This window comes from Pelecanus crispus, chromosome 12 (genome assembly GCF_030463565.1).
Source record: "Pelecanus crispus isolate bPelCri1 chromosome 12, bPelCri1.pri, whole genome shotgun sequence".
NCBI lineage: Eukaryota > Metazoa > Chordata > Aves > Pelecaniformes > Pelecanidae > Pelecanus > Pelecanus crispus.
Genome location: NC_134654.1, coordinates 25,210,805 through 25,234,354, shown reverse-complemented (window position 1 = coordinate 25,234,354; position 23,550 = coordinate 25,210,805). Strand labels below are relative to the sequence as shown.

At 40.5% G+C, this 23,550-nt stretch overlaps 1 protein-coding gene and 1 long non-coding RNA gene across 2 annotated transcripts; both read right to left on the bottom strand.

The window, feature by feature from the left end:
• Nucleotides 1-2,181: 2,181 nt before the first annotated feature.
• CEP95 (centrosomal protein 95) lies at nt 2,182-20,010 on the bottom strand. The gene is made up of 22 exons (XM_075719939.1): nt 19,989-20,010; nt 18,337-18,465; nt 17,226-17,333; nt 16,238-16,351; nt 14,890-14,998; nt 14,294-14,403; nt 13,395-13,529; nt 12,337-12,551; nt 11,859-11,928; nt 11,147-11,250; nt 9,786-9,904; nt 9,342-9,474; nt 9,051-9,165; nt 8,047-8,222; nt 7,677-7,769; nt 6,628-6,778; nt 5,260-5,420; nt 4,668-4,742; nt 3,998-4,150; nt 2,739-2,885; nt 2,576-2,647; nt 2,182-2,500 (listed from the first exon to the last, which is right to left on the bottom strand). The coding sequence occupies exons 1-22, from the start codon at nt 20,008-20,010 to the stop codon at nt 2,324-2,326; spliced, it is 2,688 nt and encodes an 895-aa protein (XP_075576054.1). The 3' UTR covers nt 2,182-2,323.
• A 1,991-nt stretch (nt 20,011-22,001) lies between these two features.
• LOC142594683 (uncharacterized) lies at nt 22,002-23,206 on the bottom strand. Its single transcript, XR_012831551.1, has 2 exons — nt 22,962-23,206; nt 22,002-22,777 (listed from the first exon to the last, which is right to left on the bottom strand). It is a non-coding gene; the product is annotated as an uncharacterized LOC142594683 (long non-coding RNA).
• Between the last annotated feature and the right edge of the window lie 344 nt (nt 23,207-23,550).

Below are 23,550 nucleotides of genomic sequence, written 5' to 3'. Positions count from 1 at the left end.
ATTACAGAGTGTTTTAGCATTGATATCATTGTATTTTCACCCAGCTGTTACATGAGCTTTAACAAAAAAAAAAATCTGTATAAAATGGTTTTTAAGTACTTAATGTATGTACCCATGCAGAAGTTGAGCAATAAATTGTATGCTGTTTGCACTGTCACAGCATCAATGGTTTTAAAAGTTTTAAGTTTTTCTTAATTAAATATTTACTTCAAAATGTAACAATATCATTTTTAAGTAACTCAACTTTGTTTCAGGAGAAAATACTTAAAACTTGCTGTCTTCCTTAAAATAAGGATTGCGCTAAATGTTCTAGTCAAACGAAAAAGGTCTTACTTTGGGCCTTTGTGTAATGGTGCACATGGGTCTTGGCAAGGGTTTTATCTCAGCACTGGTGAATGAATGTCTCCTCAAAATTCAGCAAAGCTAAACCATCTTCCTTAAGGGAAGGAAAAAGGTAATAAATTTGGTAAATACTTGTTAAATTTGATCAACTTGGCTGGTAAATATTGTCCCTTAGATAAAGACTTCAAACTAGCCTGGCTTGTAGCAGCTCCCTGGAAATGGTTGTTGAAGTCAGGGTGTGGGTTTCTGGTTTTGTGGAGGTTTTTTGTTGTGTGCTTTGGGGGTTTGGTTTTGGTTTAAGTGAGGTATATCATGCTCTAACTGCCAGCTGTTTTGTTTAATCTGTAAATGAAGCATCTCCAGCCACTGGGGGCTTTTTTTTTTTGCTTAGCTTGCTTTTTTTTTTTTTTATTCCTAATGCATGAGTCTTAACATACTTCGTGAATTGTCAATTCCATAAGAGACCCCATCTCATGGCACGCTTTAATACTGCATATACAATGTGATCAATTCCAGTATTTTTATATGATTTCTCACACGTGCAATTTTAAGCAAGAACTCTTCTACTAGAACCTGTTTAAAATTACACTTTAGTTCATCCTCATTACCAAGATAAACTATTTAAAAAATTGCAATTTTGTCAAGCAGAGGAGAATATATCACTAATGGGCTTCACTAATTATCAGCTTGGTTTTATGTAATTTGTTCTCAGTTTAAGTATGCATCCCTCTGTTTGCATCTCATAGGGCCCACAATACATGGCTGGCAAAACTTGAATTTTAAACTAAATGTAAAGTTTATAGCACATGATGGTTCTACAAAGATAAGGTGTAGTGCCGATCATCAGCTCCTACTCTGCCTAGAAGCAGACCTTACAACCTGAAGTAAGGTAAAAGCTGAATGCTGGAATTTTTAATCACTGTTTACCCTGTTTTCACACTGACAGAACTAGAACTAATCTGCTTCTCCCTAAAAAAAAAAAAAAAAGAAAAAAACTAAACAGGGTACTAAATACAAGTACCCTTGCAAAACTTCTCTCCAAATAATCTGCTGCTAAGAGCAAACATGGTAAACTGAAGTTGTTATTGCTTGTGTCTCTGTATATAGCATTACTGTTACTCCCTTTTGAAATAGATCAATTGAAACAAAACTTTGCTTATTTACATGTGGGCTTACATAGTGTTGAAAACCCTATGTGAAATCCAGCACTTGAAATACAGAAACACCTACAGTGCATACACCTATTAGTGTACCCCTGTTGAAAATAATAAGGAATGCTGTCCACAGGTCCCTCCCCTGTTTCAGTTCTTGCAGAAGCTTATATTTTACTGCTTTAGAAAAATTTTCATTGTTTTCTATTTCAAACTACTTTTTCCAATACACTTGTAGCATATGAAGTAGTACTTTATATGCTTTGCCATTAACAAGCCAGCAGCACCAAAATTGTAAACGTAGTATTGTGTAGAATGAGAAGCCCTCCCTTGCTTAGTACATTAAAACTACTGATTTTGCTGTCAGGTTTATTGCAGGTACTCTCTAACTTGTCCCTCCAAAGGAAACTTGAACCACTGATGTTCTTTTAAAGATCTACTTGTCCTTTGTGAGCTTTCCACTCCAGTAATTTCTGGCTAGTGGTGTTAGTGTAACTCCGGCAATAAGAATCAGCAGAGGCATGGAGGAGGCTTAGCTTCAACTGTTGCACTAAGGTAACTGCTTTAAAGCACGCTGACTTCATCCCACTTCCTTTGTGTCGAGCTCAATGTTATCTCAGCCTTGCTAAAAAGGTAGAAAGTCGTTTAAAAACTTTATTGATCATAAAAGTGCTGTAGAGATCTCAGATACCAGTAGCTGCACCTCTAACATGTCAAAATATAAAATATTTTGGAGAAAAACAGCCACACACCATCTTCCTGTTAGAGCAGCTCTCAAAGATTCTCATCAGCCCAGCCAGAGAGAACTGCAGTGATATTTACCGTAAGCCTTACAAGAAGCGGCTTTTGCTATAGTGAAAGGAAGCCATCTGAAGTCTAGATTTCAGTCTGTCTGCTTCTAGTTCTTGAAAAAAGGTGTCATCATCACTTTGCATGATTGCTGCTTGCAGTTGCTGTATTTCCTTTTCCATCCTTGATCTCAATTCTCTTTTTGTTTTCTGTAGCATCTAAAGGAAATACAGACATCAGCCACAGCACATAAAAAGAAAAGATGACATTTACACAAAATTAAAAATACTTACCTGTGCTTGTGCTTTTTCTCTGGTTTGCATTTCTTGGCGTTCTTGAGATAAAGTTTCTGCTAGCATGGAAAACTAAGCATAACACATGTTTGAGTTGAACCCATTAGAGAAAGACTTCCAGTATAAAAAATACTAACTGTCTTGGATGCAGATTAAGCTTTACCTGATCTTTGTAATAGTTCTCCATGGACTCCAACTCATTTTGATGCTCTCTCCTTTGCTCAGCACGCTTCTCTTGAGCATATGCTCTCAGGTCCTTCAGTCTTTGCTTCTGAATTTCTAAGCCTTCTTCAAATAAGTTTTTAAATATCTGCCAGCAATTAAAAAAAAAGCAAACCTAAAGCTTTCCCACAGACTTTTAAGTATACATTTACATTTTTCAGCTGCTTTATCTACTGATAGAAGGGTGATCACGTGAAGATAGGTCATTGCCCATGAAAAAGTACAGTTATGTATGTAGTAGCAGTGGTACAGATGCAGCTGAGCTGTATATGTATTACTCATTTAGCTGAAGTTCCAATAGATAAAACAAATTTTTCATGTCAGTTTAGTCCCGTGACTAAGAAAGGGGCTAGAGCAGCAAATGTACATTACATTTTTAAAATCACTTCAGACAAACCAACAATTCAAGCCAGGGTCTTTGAACATGCACTGTGATTTACAGCCCACCCTGCATTCAGTCATCTGGCTTCAGGACCTTCATCCAGATTTCCAACAGCAGGAAGTCCAGCCTGTACTCCGGCTTTCCATTTATACAGGAGAACACTTACCAGCTACGGTGCTGTGCCGCTTGAGGCAAACAGTTCTCAAATCACTAATAGTGGATTACACACTAAACTTCTAGTCTGTTATTTTAAAAGGTACAAGAGTAGGTAACACTTTGAGAATTGTGTAATAACTCTACTTGCTTTCCTTAGCTCTTATGTCCAGCCCTAATTAGAGATCATAGATGTCAAAAAGTCCCCTTTGGTTAACAAACATAACTGAATAACAAAGCTGTCATTTTGATCAGTTTCCTTAACTGAAGATTTAGATTGTTTTCTTTGGATAGTGACTATAGGAACAACTTCTTAATCCTACCATTTCTGAAAACTCATTTCCCCAATTCCTCATGTTACCAGCCCTGTTTTTCCAAACTGATACTTCACCTTTTCTCTCCTTCTCTTAACCCCATAAAGCATCCTTTCTTGTTTTACAGTGGTTTGCCCTGAACTGTATCAGTGTTTCCAAAGAAGGAACCTTTTCATCTGTGGCCTTGACTGACCCACCATTTCATCCTGGCTCCTATGCTCTGTTCACTTCACTTGCTCTCTGTCTACTTGTACCATTATTTGAACTACCAGACTATGGGTCCTCAGCACCAGGGTCCAAACAAAAAAAAAAAGAATTCCACACTTGCAGAGCAAGACATCTTGTACTTACCCTTTCTTCCCGTGTCCTAGCCCGCATCATCTTGGCACGCAACTGAACCCGGTAATCTTCATAATATTTCCTGGCTCGAGCAATTTGCTGGCGTTTCTCTCTCACTTTATTCTGAGCCCATTTCTGTCGGCAGATCCGTTGCTTAAATTCTTGCTAAATGGAGAACAGTAGCTGTAAGACCACCAAGCTTCCAATAGATATTGCTGCAGGCAAAGCTTTGTTAATAATTGCTAAAGAAATAGGGTCCTTTACTAAGGATCTTCTCCCTACCCCAATTTTACACTGCATTCATAGTTTAAAGCTTTAGGTCACCACTGATTTAGCAAAGCAGTGCCATCAAGAGCACTATATAATTAAGGAGTCAGCATTGCCACAGTAGCTGGTGTTTTTACCAGCAACACCAGGAGCCTGAAGTTTCTCCTTCTTGCACATTCTTAGAATTCATTTGCACTTTTAAAGCAACAGTGCAGTGAAATAATAATATTCCATTCCCATGACTTCAGTAGCCACACAGCAAACAGATTACATGGCATTTGAGACCACAGCTACTCAAGAGGCATAAAATTGTTCTAAGATAAAAAGCCACTTTCATGGACCAGGGAATATGCATTCTAGCTAGCTCAACATGAAATTTTTGTATTATGTAACAAATATCCTTCAAAGAACATACCAGTCTCTTGTTATGGTCTTGATCTTTTTTAATAATTGCAACAAGAAGTTCATGCTTCTTCAGGGCTTGCTGAACCTGGAGGTTTAAAAAAAAAAAAACTAATTACTTCCATCATTCTGCAGGGCAGGCAGTTGCGCATAGGAGTTTTAAACATTGCCCCTCTGCTATGCTTTGGTTTTTTATGTTTAGAGTTACCATGCATAAGTTAATCAACTTTTGTATCTCATAACTAACTTTTAAACTAAAAAAGAACCTGTTGAGAACTAGTACTCAAGACTACAAAATGCTTTTTAAAAAGCAATAGCAATCCTAGGCAGTATTAGATAAACTAGTATAAAAAAATGAACATTATATTCAAGTGGCTGATAAAAAGTTGAGCCTGCATGCCTAGATGTGTACATCCCTGTTTTAACTAACCAAGCTCAGATAGACATCCTTTCGTATTGTGCTTTGGGTGTGCGTGTACCCTATCTACGCTGCATACAAAGAGCCAGGATGATTTTATTATGCAGTACAAACTGATGAGTGCTAACTGTTCTGTCAGAGGTACTGTGCCTGCTAAGACTTAGAAGGTAAGAATAAGAACGCTCACTTCATTTTGGAGTTTTGATCTGGTTCTGCCAGAAGCTGCCTTAAGTTGTTCAGTATGTGCAAGCTGCTGCTGCCACATTTTATTCATAGCATGGTGGGAAATATGCAGGTGGGGAAACTCTTCCAGTAGCTGACATAGGAGGTCATCATCTCTTACTTTCACTACAAGGTAAAGACAGATGTAAGCAATAAATTCCTGGAGAATACATTTAGTGGTAAATTCTTCCAGACAGTGTCAGCCTAGGTTATGAAATATTTTAGATTAAACACTATATACAGCTACCATGCTTTTGTTATGATGTCAAGCTAAACCCAGCAGGACATAACATCACTCTCCCAGTACCACAGCAGAGAAAGTAATCCCAAGTTTTTATTGGTGTGGGTTTGGTTTTTTTTTTCCTGCTGAAGAATTGCTTTTACAGCTCAGGTGTTATCTCCCTTTCCACCACCACATCCAATTAAGACAGGTATCCCCTTCTTTCTTCAAATGGTTCTGACCATCACTAATCAGTGATTTCTTTATCTGTCTGTCTCTCTCTGGCTGCAGCAACTTAAAATAGTGCTAATACAGCAGTAGTAGTGACAGATCCAGGTGAAGTAAACAGGTGGAACATAAACTGGTTTGCAACCAGCTCATTCCCATTACATTTTTGATCTTTCTGGCAGGAAAAGATGATGGGGAGATGAAACAAATGGGTATTAAGCAAGTATATGCCCTTTAAACACTGAAGAAAAAAAAAAAAGGCAGTGTATCTAAGAAACATTCAGATATGCAGGAGATTATACCATGACCTTATACATAAGCATGCGCAATGCTGTTTACCACAACTGAGCCTGTGATTTGCACGCTGGCTGTTCTTGGAGCATCACTTGCTCAGCAAAACCAGTGGCAGTGGTAATACAACCACGGCAGGGTCTTGAAAGGCAGATGATAGCAATTGAGAGACTGCTGTATTACCTGTGCATGGCTCAGCACCAGCCCACTCAAGTGAGAGGCCCAATTTTAAATCTGATACATGCTCAGGAAAAAAAGGACAAAAAAAAAAAAAAAGACAAAAAACCAAAGACTGAGCTCAGACTATAGTGGAGCAAGCATAGGAGTAGCAGTAATGGAAACAAGCCTTGAAAATAATCCAAGGGATTTTAAAGGAGGTAGCAAATGGGTCACAGTTTTGATTGTGCATTGGTGATCTACATTTACTTAAAGCATTATCTTCCCTAACAAAAATCCAGACATATAGAGGTCATAAGAAGGGGAAAATGCTACAGCTGACTGGTATATGTTGGACTGATGCCTTTATTCTTGGAGTTGAACACATGCTTTCAAAAGATGCCAGTTTTCCACCAAGTATAGTTTTGCAGTTCTTACTTGGAGCTGCTTTCTTTGGCTTCACAGTCCCTCGTTTTGGAATCCACTGGCTGTATTTGGGATTCCGAGGTGTGGTTTTTCTAGAATAAACTTTCACTGGCTGAGGCATTTTTGGAGGTTCTTTAAAGATGTTTTCTTTGTATTCTTGTTCCTTAGGAGCAGATGTAAAACAGATGGAGAACAGGTATGAGAAGAGAAAGACTGATAGATCGCATAGTTTGGATATCAAAACTTAAATGTCTGAAACCTTAGAACAAGAATTTGGACATACTGAACTGGATTCTCCAGAATGCCAGAATTTACCAAATGCAGGTCAGGGTTCAAATAAAGGTTAGATCTCCCTATTGTATAACATCAGCTCTTTTGCAGCACTTACACTACTGCAGGAGCCTATGGACTGCTTCTGCAAAGGTGGTGAAAAGGGCCAGTGCAGCCTACATTGTTATGACAGAGCTTGTCAGCTTAGGTTCTTTGCGGTTCCAGTAGTATGTAAGGAAGTAGCAAAAACCCCTTTGCTGTATTCATAACATTAGAGAACCATCCTCGCACAAACCCAACTTCTAGAGTAGTTAAAAAAAGACTATGACAATATTAAGCAGATTGCCTACAGCATACAGGGGCTCCAACCTTATTAACCTAGTTGTTGGGGATGTGTGCATGAAGTAGTGCCCATCTGTGGAGAAGTTTAGGCCAGTCTATAGAAGCTATCTACTTGCTCATTAGCTTTAATTCTTTAAATCCGAGTGTCTTGAAGTTACCACTCATGTGAAAAGCACAGTAGTTAGGTTACCCATAAGAACCAGGTATTATTCTTAATACATACAAGTGCTGAAACTTCTAAAAGTACTTGTCCCTTGGTTCTGTCTATCTCAGGAAAATCTGTCCTTCTGTTTACTACTTTAGTAGCATACAGTGCTGTAACTATGATGCTGAAAGTCAAGGAGTTTTTGTACCTAAAAGACATATCCAGTGTCTGGACAGATCACCTAGACAAATTTAAAAAAAACCAAACAAAACCCAACCAACAATCACCATAGTGCATCACATACCATTTCCTTCATGACTTCTCTGAGCTTGGAAAGTCTAAGCCTCTCCCTAGCTTCATAAATTCTTAGTTCATCTTCATAAGCTTTAGCAACCATCTAGAAAATAAAAATAAGAGCACTTTTCAGAGAAAATAATCAGTCCATATGACCACCTCATTAACTTGTCCAGTATATGGGTCAGAGCAGCTTCTTCCACTTTAAACTCTCTTTTTTGCAAAATTTGGAGGTTGTCTTTTCCTCAGCAGTCTACAGATACAACAGTACAAAGTTACTAACGTAGACCAGATGCCCCCATTAAGTAAGAGCATCCAGTTTTCATGCTTTTAGTATAACTCTTGGTAAGAACAACCAATAGGTCTAACCTAGAGGTTACCTTTGCTTTTTTTCTTCTTTCATCCCTTTCTTTTTGCAGCTGTCTGTGTATTTTCCTTATTTGTCCTGTTTCATTACTACAAAGTTTATCGTCCAACTCGGAAAAGAGTTGATGCTGAGATGAGGGTGAGGATGGAGAAAGGGATCGTGGCCTGCTTGGGTACCTTAGATGTGTGTCTGTAAGGAAAGGGGATTCATTGAGTATCTAACCTGAAACAAAAAAAACCAAAACAAAACAAAAAAACCCCTCCAGGCAAACATAAGGGAAAAAAGCCCCCCAAAACTCATATGGCATAATTTGTGCTAAATGTTTTGACTCTGAAGTCATAAAAAGCTAAAGCCTTTACCTTTAGAATTATCCCTGCCCCAAATCACAATTTTTGGGGTTTATATATTAGCAAAGGTGCCAGAAGGTATTCGAGATAGGAAAGGAAAAAGCAGCAAAGACAAATGAAGGCAGCTCAAGGTGAGAGACTGTCTGTATGCCAGGGTCACAAACAGCTCCATCTTGCAATATGATGTTGTGCATGTGGATTAGATCAAGCTATATGATAGTTTTAGTCGGGTGTACGTATAGGGGGGTTATTTAATCATGTTGCCACCAACACACACACTGCACACTGTGTTTGTAAGATACCCAGATGTACATGCTGTGTTTGGCACAGAAGAATTTGCAGTCAAGTGTATTGTGACCTGGCCCTCATTTTAGAATCAGTCCTATCAATGAGCTTGTATGCTGTCCCTCCCCCCACCTTCTGTACATTTTTTACTGTAGCTGTGGTTGCCTTGTGTTTTTAGTGAAGTTTCACCGTAGCTATTTAAGTGAACTTAATTGTAATTGTTACTGTTGCTCAGGTTTGTATCTAAGACAAAATACAAGTGAACTAATAATACGAAACCTAGTAACTAACTACCCAGTAGTTCAGTGTATGGGCTTTACACGAGAAGTTTTTTTTTCTTTATGTTTCTTTCCATCCTAATACTTAAGTGGTAAAGAATTGTTACCTCGTTCAGCTTTCCTTCGACGATAATCCATGACGCTGTCACTGTGCTGAGACAGGTTGTCTTCATCTGTCAACTCTTCTTCTCTAGTGTGCCCGCCCAAAGCTCTCTTTAACATCTGTTGGATAGGGGTGGGGGGTGGGTCAGGTTCAGTAGTTCATTCAAAATTTAGAACTTTCTAAAGTCAGGTGTTAGTTGCAAATCTCCTTTCATCAATATTAAATTTATATTCTGGTTCACTATCATTACTAAGGCTAGCTTGCTCAGATAAAACAAAGAATAGATTTCACTTACTAAATCTAGTTCATTTAACCCATGAGAGAGTTTTTCTGACACTTTATGAAGCTCTTGCTCAGATAGCTTTTCCTTTGTTGTTCTGTAGGAAAGAGACTCTTCAAGTGAATCTGTGGTAGAATTTTCGTATCTGCTAAAACAGAAAACAGACAGATTTCATTTCTATTCTAAAAACTTGAAGATAAGCATTACCTCGTACAATTCCAGTTCACTTTTTGCGTGAGCACATTTATATAGGATTAAGTAGAAACTGAATGTGGAAATGCCTATAACTGTATTTAAGGAAACGCATATGTCAGGAGAAACAGGAAATCTTTCTGTTAAAATTAGTCTTTCACTGTCATGCAGCCAAGGAGGAAGAGATCTTATTGGGGGGGGCAGGGGGCTGGGTGGCCATGTATATGAAAGCGCTAGCTTGGCTCAGTACCAAAAAGCTGAACTTGCCTTTTCTTTCTAGGCAGATATCTAGATTCAGGTCTTGGAGTTTGTGTTACTTGTTCAGCCTGTAGTGACAGTTTTTGATGCAAAGAGGAAGCAGATGAAGTCCCATATACCCAGGGAACCTAGGAAAATGAGTAAAAGTAGATTAAGATTTTATTAAGATCTTCACAGTAAAGCTCAGAAATACCACAGATCATGTGAGTAGAAAGATCCTACAGCAGCTTTGGTAGGAGAACCATCTCAAACCCCATGATTACATATTTTTTATTATTATATACAAGTAGTTATATGTCTTGGTACCTGACTGAAGTTGGTGTGCTTTAGAGAATTAGATGTTTAAAGGAACAGACTAGCAGAAATATAGAAGATCAGTTCAAGAATCATCTACAGCTAAACCACTGAATCAGAAGAACAAGGTCTAGGTTAAGTCTATGAGTATCCCTATATATTACCCCATAGCCTGGGACTAATGCCAAGTAATGGCAGTAAGCGGAACCTCACTGAGGATAGACTAAGCTGCAATTCACAGCAAACAAAAAGAAAACACTTCTGTCCTTCTGCCATTTAGTTACACTGGTTTAGTACTGCCTGGTCACTTATCTGTTAGAACTGGAGTAATTCAGGGTTGGCATGCATATACTTGCAAATACACCAATGGAAAATGAGTTGTAAACAGAGACAATGTTTTAAACTGACAATGTAGAAGTAAAGGCTGTTGAAACTATTGAAACAAATGAAGTCTGTGAGTACCTCTTGTGGTTGCAGAAGGAAAAAAAAAAAAGTGTTTTCCGGAGCAAGGAACTTCCTATACAGACATGTTTCCACAAGCATAGAATGGCATCTGCTGCAATTTGTGGGTTTTGCATTATTCAGTTTTTGAAAAGCAAAGGACAATGCAAGGAAATAAAATGAAAGAATATAGCCAGGCAGCTCAGTGATCTTTAGGAAGAGAGCAAAATCTGAATTTTATTGGAGTCTGAACAACGCCAGAATACCAACATTCTTATTAGTTTAGAATACTGATACACTTTGGAGAAAGGATATGACTGTACTGTTGTGTTTTATACACCTTTGATTAAAACCCAGATAACTAGTAAGTGGTTGGTTGTGATAAATTGGAACTCTATAGGTACTGGCGCTTACACTTCTTGGAGCAAAAACCTCCAGAAAGAGCTGATGTGACTTATAAAGTGTACATAGTCATAGTCTAACAACATTGCATCACTGATTGTGTACTGAAGAAAGCAAGCCAAAAACAGGTTTGAAAAAAGCCCAGAAGTGTCACAAGGTATCAGGAGAATTAAGCAGAAATCCAAAAATATTGACTGAGCTTCCACAAATACAGTGAAGATGCAACATCTAACCTTTGCAACATGGTCTTCAGCATCATTCGATACCACCTGGTCTCCCACTGCAGAAGCAGATGACAGATAAGTGTTAGTTGATGCTATAGGCTGCACTGTGCCTGCTAATGTGGGGAACAAGTAAAAAAAGATGTGATCCATGGCCTTGGGAACCAAATCATTTCAAGAGAACAGAATGACAAAGCAACTGTGGTTACACAGTTGTGACATTTATTTTGGTAATTGCTCAAGTTTTGAATGTTCAGTGTCATGGGGATGCTATGGAAACTAGAAAGGTAAGCAGTGTTTCCCAGGCAACAGAGAAAGTAAGTACTGAAAACTAGCTTCTAAACCTTTTCTACAATAGCAGTTAATGGGCTTTTTCCTGGAGTTGGAACTGGCCTGTTTGGTCCATGTTTCTCTGCTCAGAACAAGCTCAGCCATGGGAGTTATCTGCTAGAAGAGATTTCTGTAGTATAGGTACATCTTAACTGGATTAACTAAGAAAGGAGTTGAACTGGGGACACAGATTATATTTCTCTGGCATAGTGAACAGCTTAAAAGTAACCTATTTTTGTTTCTCTGTAAAACAGAGATAGAAATATGAACTTGTGGCTGAATTAAAAAAAATGCACTAGTAGTTTCAAAACCATATTTCTTGTAGTGCCAATAAAAATAAATGCAACATTTGACGCTTAAGAGTTACCCTGTAGGAAGCAAAATTCGCTCTCACCAGGGATCTTCCTTGATAGAGGAAGACTACCAGAAACCTCTTCAGATTTTTGTGTAAGTGACTCCTCAAGCTGAAATAAAAAGCAACATGTTTTCTATAAATTCACAGGACAGTGTTGACAGGAAGGTCATCCATTAGGTTTGTCTGCATATGGAAATCAATGCTGATTTTATAGATAAATAAAAATACACTATAATTCTTTTGTTTACTATACTGTAAGCTGTGCAGTTACATTGATGATGGAGATGTGTGTGTTTATGTGTATAAAATAAACACATCCTTCAAATTAACTTTCTCTCTGGACACTCAGTGAAGAATGAATACCCGATCTAAAATTCTTTGAACAGAAGATAAAATCTGGCACATTCAGAAGTGGTCTTCAGACACCAACTACTCCCATTCTGTAAGTATACTAGAAGGTTTTAAAATGAAAGCACTACTGATTAGTAAAAAAAAAAAAGGTTTTTTATTTACTTACAGTAGGAATTTTCACTCCTTCACTGTTAGCCAAAGTTGCTGACTGGCTGTCTGAGCTCTGATAGTCTCTCCATCCAGGATAACGAGGTCTGCCTTCCGCAGGCTGAAATGGTGGTAGCAAAGGAATAGCTTGCTGTATAGGCTCCCCAAGTTTTGTAGCACTGGCACACAAACTCTCTTTTTGAGGTTCAGTCATATGAATGGACTCCATTGATCCTTAAGAGACAAATATGAAGAAGTTTAAGTGTTATCTGTGAAAGCAGAATGTTAGGTTTGTGTGTTCTCCATACATATTAGATGGAATATCTAAATATCTAATGTTAGCTACCGTCTGTGTTGGATTGCATAGAACAGTACTGTAACATTTTTATGCCTTACGATGTTATTTTTCTTCTGTTTAGAGAGATCCATACTGCAGCCCCTCCCTGTCTCACTACTTTTCTAAGAGCGCCAATTTTTTCATGACTGTATATATGTATGTATACATATGTATATGATATACTGCTCTCATACTGCATGGGTGTAGCTCTGTGCATACACAGTAAACAGCTTTTGATTTGCTGTTATTTTCCCCACAGCCATTTGAGATACATGCGGGGGAATGCCTGCTCACGTGCCGGAGTTCTAAGCAATGACAGAGCCATAGTCAGAGGCCAGGGACAACTGGAGAAGACGGCTGCCGCCTGTCAGAATGATTCACCCAACACACAATCTATCCACAACTGTCCTTAAGAACAGCATGAAAGCCCCCTTGTGAACATGATTTTGGATGCTAGGATCTTTCACAAGGACTTTTTACTTTTAGTATTTTGCTTTTTGAACAACAAAAGGAAAGAAACCTGGCTGAAGCTGAATCCTAGCTAAGAAGAAATACCCCGGATAATGGAGTTTGCATAGTCTGGGGCACTAAAACATTAAATTTCTGAAAAGGATTTATTTCAAAATATAGCTGAAGTGGTTCTATCCATGACTAAGGTGCTCCTCTACACTACCTTAGTACCTTACACCCGTTCGTCAAAGTCAGGTAGATTATCAGATAGCAAAAGAATGATTACTCACCATCTTCTTTTTCCTTTACAACAGCCCTTTCAGTTTCAGAGAACCATCTAGGTAATGTTGCAATAGCCTCTGTGTTTTTAGATTCTTCCACCCCCTTGTCCTTTTCTGCTGGTAACAATTCAGGCACCTGGAATTCTACAAGTGGTGTTTAAAAAAAGATGAAATTAAAAACTATAAAGCATCTTGCTATGAACTGTTTAGATGGACAATTTTCAGGTTTGGTATGTTAATAATTTTGTGTTGGCAACCCATACTATGATCAAAATAGGTCTGTTAAATTCCTACTTGTAATTCTATTCAATAAAAATTTCATAATTCATAATACTTCTTTATGCCCCTACTTGAAGAGCTTCATCACCAATAAGAATAGGAATATTCTTACAGGAAAATAAGAAATAGGAATGGACTCCAGTCTGCACATTATATGTTCCAGAGCCACCCATAATGTTTTTAAGTTCTACGTCCTCCTAACAAGTCTTCTTTAAGAATGAACTTACTAATCTTTTTACAGTCTTAAGTACTACCTTTTACACTGCAATAAATTAAATAAATTAAAGGCTTCAGAAATCTCATTCCATTGAGCAAAATAAAAAGCTTTTGTAGGACAAACTGAATTAGAAGTCAAACAACAAACCTTTCTTCAAATAATGTAGCTCAGGCATCATGAAAAACAGTGTCTGAAATACTTTAAGAAATCTGCGGTTTAAGATCAACTACAGGTAGGTTTGCTTATTGTGGGTTGGGTTTTTTTGGGGGGGTGTGGGTTGTTCTTTTTTTAAAATAAGAATTTAAAACAAAGTATTTGTCTGAAAGAAATAACTTTAAAAAAAAATAAACAACAAAAAAGCTTAGAAATGTTACTAGAGAGTAGTCTTAAATTTTTTTTCACCCAAACTCACCTTCCTCTCTCTTGGAAAATGAATGAGCAGTATCTCCCAGTCTAATTAATTCACTGGTAGATTCCGATCCATCTACATCACAAGATGGAACAACGGATTCTGATTGGGACCTAAGAGGAACATAAAGCTGTAAAGTATTTACTCTAAAAGTCTTTGCCCCTTCAGTCCACAAGATGGAGCTGCAGAAGAGTGGCAGCTCTCCTTCAGGCAGCTGGCTGTTGTAGCACAGGACATAGGAGACCAGCTTCTACAAAACAAACCAGTGTAGAAGTCATGAAGATAAATCGAATGCAGTTTAACTAAAATACAATCATTTAAAACTGAGATAAAGTTTTCAACTTGTTTCATTCCACATGTAAAGTAAACTTAAGGGAAACAAAATGCCATCAGTGCTCTTCAAGAGCAGAAAAGTTCTGGATCTAATTTTAGCCCTCTTGCTGCCCAACTAAAGGAGAAAGTTATCTTGCATTCCATTTGGCATATGTAATCAGTATGTCTCCTCCTTGCATGCTGTTAAAAACCTACTGGTTTCTCTACAGATACACAAAAAGATAGTCAATCACTCTGCCAATGCAAATATTCAGAATTGTTCTTACCCTTCAACTGATGAGAATATTGAAGGTTGCATAAGTTGACCAGCATTGCTTTCCAGCGGCTCTTGAGATGCAATTTGAATTTCATTATTAGACAGCACATTCGCCTCATCTGTTAATAACGAAGAGGCAATTATTTTCAGGAAGACTACTTCTACCTATTAACTAACAGGTTTTATTGCTAATATCATCAAAACAGTTTAATAAAACATTATAATGATGGTATCTAAAATGACAACACGTAATGCACCCCAGGGCAGGGGGCAACTGAGATGGTAAGTTTTGGGAAGCAATACAACTATCATATACCCTATTGTTTCAATTATATATAACCCCTTTCTTCTTGCTCAAAAGAATTAAATCCTGTACTTATAACTAGAAAATAGCACTAGCAGTCTGAGGGAAGGGAAAAGCAGAAGGACAGCCACTGAAAATAGCTACTGGCCTCTTTCTGCCATTTCACAGCAAAACAGGACAGGAGGCAACCATCTCAGCCACCAAGTGCTCTCCCCTTTACTCACAGGGTGCAACAGCCAGCGATGACAGTTCTTATCAGCTTTAAGGTAGAAGACCAGTACGCAGTCTGCAGTAACGATGATGCCTCTGAAGGGCTGAGTAGCTTCTCTTGCCCTGTTTAGCATTTTCGTCAAAATAGCCCCTGCTATGGATCTGCTCCCAAGGCTCACTTCGCAGGAAAGCTTAAGTCATCCCCCTGTTTGTCTCCTAGTAAGTCCTTTGCTCGTTGTTCCAGATGAAGTCAACATTTCCCTCCCTGAATTCTAACCATAAATCATTTGACTTACAAGTTGAAAAGCAGCATACTAACAGAGGATGAATTGTCTGGAGTAGGCTTCTGCCACAAGAATGAAGCAGAAAGATTATGCTCTCCAATTCTTGCCTTTTAACAAGTTTTGGGGAAAATACACCATCTATCTTATCATTATTGTTTATGAAAATAAGGAATGTAAATACTCAGTTTGGCCACTGAAATGTCCTGTGATCAGTTTCAGTCCCTCCTCTTCTGCATCATCAAGGTTATAAACACAGCAAAACCACCAAATAAATCTTTGCTACATAGGAAACACCTTGAGGACCCCAAAACAAGGTTTCACAAAGCTTACATCTTCCAATCAATACAATTTCCTATAGCTGCTAGTGAGGAGAACAGCAAAGAAACAGTTTTTGCCTCTTACAGGAGCTGTATTCCACCCATGAACACCAAGAACTATGGTCATGAGAACCTAAGCCCTCAGCAAGCTAACTTGATAGCAGACAAACAGAAAAAGCCAGCTGGCCATAATATAGTAGTAGCAGAACATAATACCTTAAACTAGGACATCTGTCTACTCACCTCCATTCTGAGAAGAAGATTCACTGACTTCTTCTGTAAGATACTCTAACAAACCATCAAATATTTCGAGGAGGTTTCTGATAGACTCCCTTTCGCCTTTCACAATGTTCTCACCTTAAGAGAAGGTACTGCCACATATTAATCATTAGTAACTCACAGAAGGAAAATTCTCAAAAGCAGTAGTTTTCTGGCTACATATGTAAGCTTAAGGTACCTTAAAAGTTCCCTAAAGTTGCATATTTTCAGTTCTAATAAGTTAAAGTTTATTGATGTTATACCTGCTTACACGCACACACACAAAAAAAAATCAGGGATATTTACAGGGATAGTTGGCATTCAACATTTTCTTATACATACTAGCTACAGCATGAACCAAGTCTATAGACTGGCAGGCAGGATTACAAATGCCAGCCATACTGTACAGGTAGTAAATCAGAAAGAGATATTTTATATCAAACAAGCAGTTTTCATTCTTTGCAGGCTATGTTACACGAGACTATACATATGAATACTCAATGAAAACTATTATCTGTGTACAAAGGACAGACACAACATGGTTCAAGTCTTCACTCAGCAACTTTTTAAAATTCAGTAACAAGTTTGAAATTCAAGGCTCATGTTTTAAAACCCGGTCTCCAAGCTTTAACTGTACACAGAAAAATGCTGAGCCAATAACATAACACTTTAGCAGACAAGTAAAGCATGATTTAATAAATAAAATAAAATAAATAAAAATAATAAATAAAACTTTAATATTTCTTACAGGTCTGTGTCATACAAGACAGCTCTTATTTATCCTCCGCCTGCTGTTTAAATTTATAACCTGTCCAAGGCAAGGGGTCAGTGCTTTGATGACATTCACTACAGGAAAAAGACCTTTCATGTAAGTATGAAAGTATGCTTTATAACATGTGGTTCTTATAAAATGTTCAAATTAAACCACACAGATATTCAGCTGGTGTTTGTCTATATTAAAATGAGTACTTACCAGTGATGTGCGACAAGCTGACCTGCAAATAGTCCAATGCCAGGGAATCTATTACTGCTTGTACATTATGTGCATCATCCTCTTGGCTTCTAGGAGTAGCTATGAAATCTATTTCAAATAAATAATAGATTTTAGGCTATCTAAATGGATAGCTTATTGCAGATGTTTTGACTAAACTACTTCAACTTTCACTTACAAGTTAGTATTTTTCCAATACCTTGTGTACTTGGTGAAAAGCCCAAATATCATGTGGTCATATGAATTATAGATACTGAGTACAAACCTGGAACACCCCTGGAATATGTGAGGATTTTATCAGCTGTAGTATTAAATTCAAGAACAGAGAGACTACTAAAGTATTTTTCCTCCTTCACTCCCAGCACACACATCTAGTTCAGATCATCAAACTGGAATTGCAGTTTGTGTTAAGGTCTCTTCTTCCCCTGTCAGAGACTAGTTGGACTGCAATGTATTTGACTTAATTGGGAGTAACATTATTTCTAGTTCTGGGCTTACATTTAACAGGACTTCTACCTCCAACAGCTGCCAGTTACCTCCATGCTATTAAAGTCTTCTGCAAGTAGGAGTCTTGGCACTTCCCAAACGCAGTAATTTACCATAAAGCAAATAAACACATAATTGTATAGCCCTTGCTTAATTGTTGTCACTGAAGTCAAGTGGAGTTGGGTTAAACCAGAGTTAAACCACACCTTAGCTCTTAGCAGACTATAAATATTAAACATTTTACAAGAACAGGCTTCAGTATTAACACTTCTTTAAGAGAAATGAGCCAATTCACACCCTTCAAAGGTATTGTGCCTATGTATAGCATTCAAGGCCTAATTTACAATAGAAGAAGTTTTGCTGTAGCTATACTAGTGAACTCCCCTCATAGCTGCCATTCATAGCAGTCAAAAAACAACAAAAAAAATGGCCAATATTACTTAAATCTTCTTAAAGAATGACAATCTTATGTGTTCGTTTTTGAAGGATACAAATACTTTAAAAGCCCTACATCTGCAATAAGTTTTGCAAACTTGAATTTGTTCCTTACAAAATATACAGAGACAAAAAAAAAAAAAAAAGCAGGTTTAGAAATTATCGTTCCCACCTGGTACTTTTTCTCCTAAGATTGACTCATAAAGATGAACAAACACATCAGCACCACATTCTGAGAGATGCTTTATGTGCTGGTTTATGTGACAGCTCCTTAAAAGATCATTGGCAACATCAACCCAATCTATTAAGAAGTAAAACACATTAATGTCAGAACTGAAAGACACAGAAATAAAGACAAGGTTAGTTACAGTGTCATAGCACAACTGGACTTGAGAGCTGAAGGGTACTGAAGTACCACAGGCTGGGCAGATTACTTTTTTTCTTCTACATAATGGAAAGCAAATTTTGGTCTGGCCACATAGTCAGGAACTCCAAACCTTGCAAGACTTAACAAAATAAGCTTTGATGCCACCTTTTATCAAGAATCAGAAATTACATGTACTTTTTTGAAAAACATGAGCTTCTCTTACAAACCCAGTTTCTCTAATAATCTTAGACAACACTGCCCATTCTTCACGAAAACTAAATTCAAGGACTACTTTTATGAGCTTGCTGTTTGGGGATTACAAGAATATGAAGCCAGTCCCACCAACTTTATGCTATGCTGAGCAGAATGGGATGTGTGCATGAACAGCCTGATTTTCCCAAAACTTTGAGCCCTGAATTCAAAGTGCTTTGAAGTACGTGTCCTCTACAGTCTTCCTTGTCACCCGATTCAAACACCTACTTGGAAGAACAAGTCTTCATCTCTGTTAGTCTGTGATCTCTTAAGGTTGGATTTTCCCCCTGCGTGTTGCTTTTGCAAACAAAATGGTATTTTAAGAAGTGTTATCAAGGACTTCAAGTTACTAGAGAAGGGATAAGGCATCTTTGGAAGGTGAAAAAAGTATACACTACAATATTACTACAACAGAAACTAATTTGTACAATTTTCACTCTGCTGTACACAGGGAGTATTACTTTTCCATCACTCGTTTCCAGAAATCACTTTACCCTAACGCTTTAATAATTTCAGGTGCATGAAAAATTGAAGTAGCATCTCCTGCATTTCAGGCCGATATGTCTTAGAAAGCTTCAGTTACTGTTGATCTCCAGCTTTATCAATTTAAAAGCGTCACTGGGATAGGCAAAGACAAGAGGGGAAGGGGGGTTAACACAAAGAGCTTAAAAAGCCACAACACAAGAAAAGACAGCTTTAAGGAAAAGCACGTCTGAAGAAAGCGGACGGCGCTAGCGATGCGAGCAGCAGGAGGATGACAAGGCCGAGGGAAGGGGCAGCTCTCCACCTTGCCTCCCGCACCCCGCAGGGCACGAAGGCTGGCTGCTCCTCCGGGACTCGCCCCCGCCCCACCGCAAGGCCCCGCAGGACGGCGGGGACACGCCACGATCCAGCCCCAGCGGCAGGCAGGGCACGAATTCAAGATTCACGAGGGAGAGGCGCCCGGGGCTGGGAGAGGGGCCGTCGCCTCCTCAGGAGCCGGGCCGTCCCCTCAGGGGCCCCGCTGCCCGGCCGCCCCTACCTGAGGCACTGGAAGGGGTTGCCCAGAGAGGCAGTGGAGGCCCCATCCCTGGAAACCTTCACGGCCAGGTTGGACGGGGCTCTGAGGAACCCGATCCAGTTAAAAATGTCCCTGCTCATTGCAGGGGGGTGGGCCAGGTGGTCTCTAAAGGTCCCTTCCAACCCAAAGCGTTCTATGGTTCTACCTCTCTCCTCAGCGCTGCCCATGGCGCGGCGCCGCGCGCACCAACGGCCGACGGGCGCAGCCCCGCCCCGCGGAATTTAAATGGCCCCTCGCGGCGTCCTCCGCGCTGATTGGGCAGACTGCGCCGGAAGGGGTGTGGCTGCGCGCCCGCCTGCGTCGCGGGAGGGCCCGCCCCCGGCCCCGCCCTCCGGGCCCTGTTTGCTTCCCGCGGGTTGCCGAGGAGCCGGTCGTCATGGAAACAGGGGGGGGGAAGAAGAGAAGAAGGGAGAGAGCGCGCGCGCCCGTGCCTCCGAGCCACGCCGCAGCGCGGGTCACGTGGCCCTCCCCTCCCCCGCTTACTGGTGTCACGTGACGGGCGCCCCCCCGCAGCTCCCCCCCCCCCCCCCCCCCGCGAAGGCCCCGGCGGCCTCGGGCCGCTCCGCTCCGCCCGGGGCTCCCCCGGGCCATGGGTTCGGCTCCCCGGGCGGGACCGGGGTCTGGCCAGGGAGCGCTTCGGCTGCTGAGGGCGGCTGGCGGTGTAAAATGGCGGCGTGGTAAAGCCCGGGCTGTAGAGCGGCGGCGGCGGGGTTCCGCCCTCGTCACCCTGCAAGGGAGGCGGCCCTTGGCCTTCGCAGAAGCGGACTCAGGTGGGGAGAGGGCTGGCCTCTGGTGGGCGGGGCGGGGGAAAGTTCCAGCACTTGACCTTGGCGGCCGGGCCCGTGGGGAGTTGGCTCCGGGTGGGCCTGGGGAACGCGGGGTACACGATGGCTTTCGTGCGTGACAGCAGCCTCAGAACCTTGATTAAAAGCGAGATTTAGAAGGTTTTGCCCTGTGGAGCCTGCTGTATTGTTAGCTGCAAGTGTACAGGTTTTTGGAGACACTGGATGGTGAAAGCGTATTACTTCCTTACTGAGCAACAGTATTCCATGCTCCTTAGGAATTCAGGAATTGCCGTGTTGCATCAACACAAGCAAAACTAGAAATAATGGTGCCTCTTAAACTCCCAGCACATGACAGCAGCAGCTGAGATCCCAGTTATGACTGTAAAAGCAGTGACTGGCAGCAAGTAAACATCAGTGACAATGTTAGCTCTAACAGTCTACGGACGTAATTGGCACGTATATAATCCAAATGCAGACACTGCTTTAATAAAAACAAAAGAGCTTTTGTGCATATAAGCAAATGCATATCAGTATTACAGAAATTAATACTAGAACAGGGATTTCAGTTTGATATATATGCAGCACTGCAAAACTGTTGATTGGCTTCATGTATGTTGGCTCAAAGTAAGAAGAGGACACAGGAAAATGAATGATGTTTAACTTAAAGGGGTGGAACACAAAAATGAGGATGTTTTTTTCAAAGAGGAAATCAAAAGGAGTTATTTGCCAACTAAATGTGTGCAGGCGAGACAGACAAGGTTTTGTGTTTAGTCTTTTCAATTCTTTAAAACCTTAGCAAGGTTAAACAGCACAGTAATAGGAAGCACTAAGTTATATACAAACACAACAAAAACCCCAATATAATCTGTGTTAAGCTAAATGTAATAGGGAAGAACAAGAAAAGATCCGATAACTTGCTATTAATTTTCATAGCCTTTGCCAAAACCTTTTTCAGACTTATCAGAGGAAGGCAGTCTATAGGATCAGTAGGTGTAGAGCATTAAAGGGAGTATTTGGGGAGAAAAATCTTTAACAAGCTATATTAAATCAGTAACTTTGTACTGGAAAAAACTGGGGAGGATCCCCTATGAGAAATTTTCAGCAGGTAGGATTAACAAACCTAGTCAAATTGAAGTGCTACCAAAGAACAAATTGATAATAAGAAAAAGTGATTGATCAAGGTGGTATTCCAGATTGCTGCGGGGGGAACAGCTGTGGCTTTTCATAACCAAAGCTGAGCCTAACTTAGGTGTTACTTTTGAGGAAGAGATCATGGAAACATCTAGTACTATTCTTTGATAACCTTGCTCCATTCTTAGCAACCATCAAAAAAAAGAGGAGGAAAAAAAATCATTAGGAAATAATACAAAACAGATCGAAACCATCTTTATTACTTCATTAGGTAAATCTGTATGGGGCCCGGATCTTGAATACTGTGTGCATTTCTTGTCAATAAAGAGAAAATGGCAAGGATAATCGGAAGTGTGGAATTGCTTTTAAAGGAGACAGATAAGACTGCAGCTTTGGTTTACAAAGGAGGTGACTTAGAAGATACTAATGTCCACAAAGGGTAAAAATAAATAGAAAATTATTACTCACCATTCCTAGTAACTCATTTTGTTTCGTGCCCCTTGTTCTTACCAGGCAACATGTTGAAAATCAAAGGAAATGTTTTTCAGGTAGTGAACAACTAAACTGAAACACATTGTCATGGTATCTTACAAGCTAAAGGCATACAGAAATAGAACAAAAATGGGAAAAAATGGCCATCGAGTACATTTACGTTATTTTTGTCTCAGAAAAGCCTTAAAGCACGGATTGCTAGAAGGTGGGAGGATGTAAACGGAGAGTGTTGTTATGACACTTCTCCTTCCTTATGTTGTTTTCATTTGCATTGGCCGCTGCTTGAAACAGGTGGTCTGGCAATATGGCTGCTTATATTTATGCTTCAAGCTTCACCTTTTCTTTTTCGTGCTTAAAGCCTCAGGCAGCAAGATGCTCAAGTTATTCTTTAAGCTGGCAAAGCAGGGCAGATAAGCAACGTGGTACCCGCTTCAGGTATTTGATGTTTATTATATATGTGCTTTCTAAACGGCCCTCTCCTGTGCACTGGTGCACTTCTTGTGACCTTTGAATTGCTTTACTAGCCCTGTTGTGGAATTTGAAAAGATAAAAATAGTGACTGTTCCTAATCACAGGTTACATAACATAAAAGTGCCCAGGCAATGGGTAACAGTCTAAAAGCACTGCTTAAAGTAGCATTTAATAATCTGTCTGCTATGATGATTATTTGTGTCCAACCTGTTATCCCAGTGAGGATGGGCACATCTAACCTCTTTAGTCTCTCGAAAATCCCAGGCAGGCGTGTGGCTGAATCTACCATTCCCTCAAGGTCTCGGTTGTTAGTTCAAACGTGGCAACCCAACCTGAGCCTGGCTTTTATCTGTCCGAGCCCTTGCAGGAGGCTTTTCACACGCAGTTCCCACGCCCAGAGGTATCTGCCAGGCTCCGAGCTCGGGGAACTTCACTGCGAGCACCTGGGTTCCCCGCCGCTCGCCAGCCGCCGCCCGGCCCCAGCGAGGCCCAGACTGAAGCCCGCTGCCTCACCGCTGCTCCTGTGCGCCAGCTGGGAGCCGAGCGGCTCTCCGGACAAACCGGGCGGGCGGAAAGCGTTGGGCCGCGCTTCCTAAAGGCTGGCTGGGGGTAAACCACCCTCCGCCCCGCCGGGCAGGGCCGAACCCGCTTCGAAGCCTCGGCGCAGGCCGCGGCCTGCCGGCGGCCCTGCGCATGCGCGGCCGCTCGCGCCCTGCCTCGCGCGGGCCGGGGAGGGGGGGCCCGCAGTGACGGCGGCGGAGGCCACGCCCCAAGGGGGAGGGGAACTTCCGCCCGCGCGCGCAGGAGCCGGTGCGGCGGCCGCGCGGC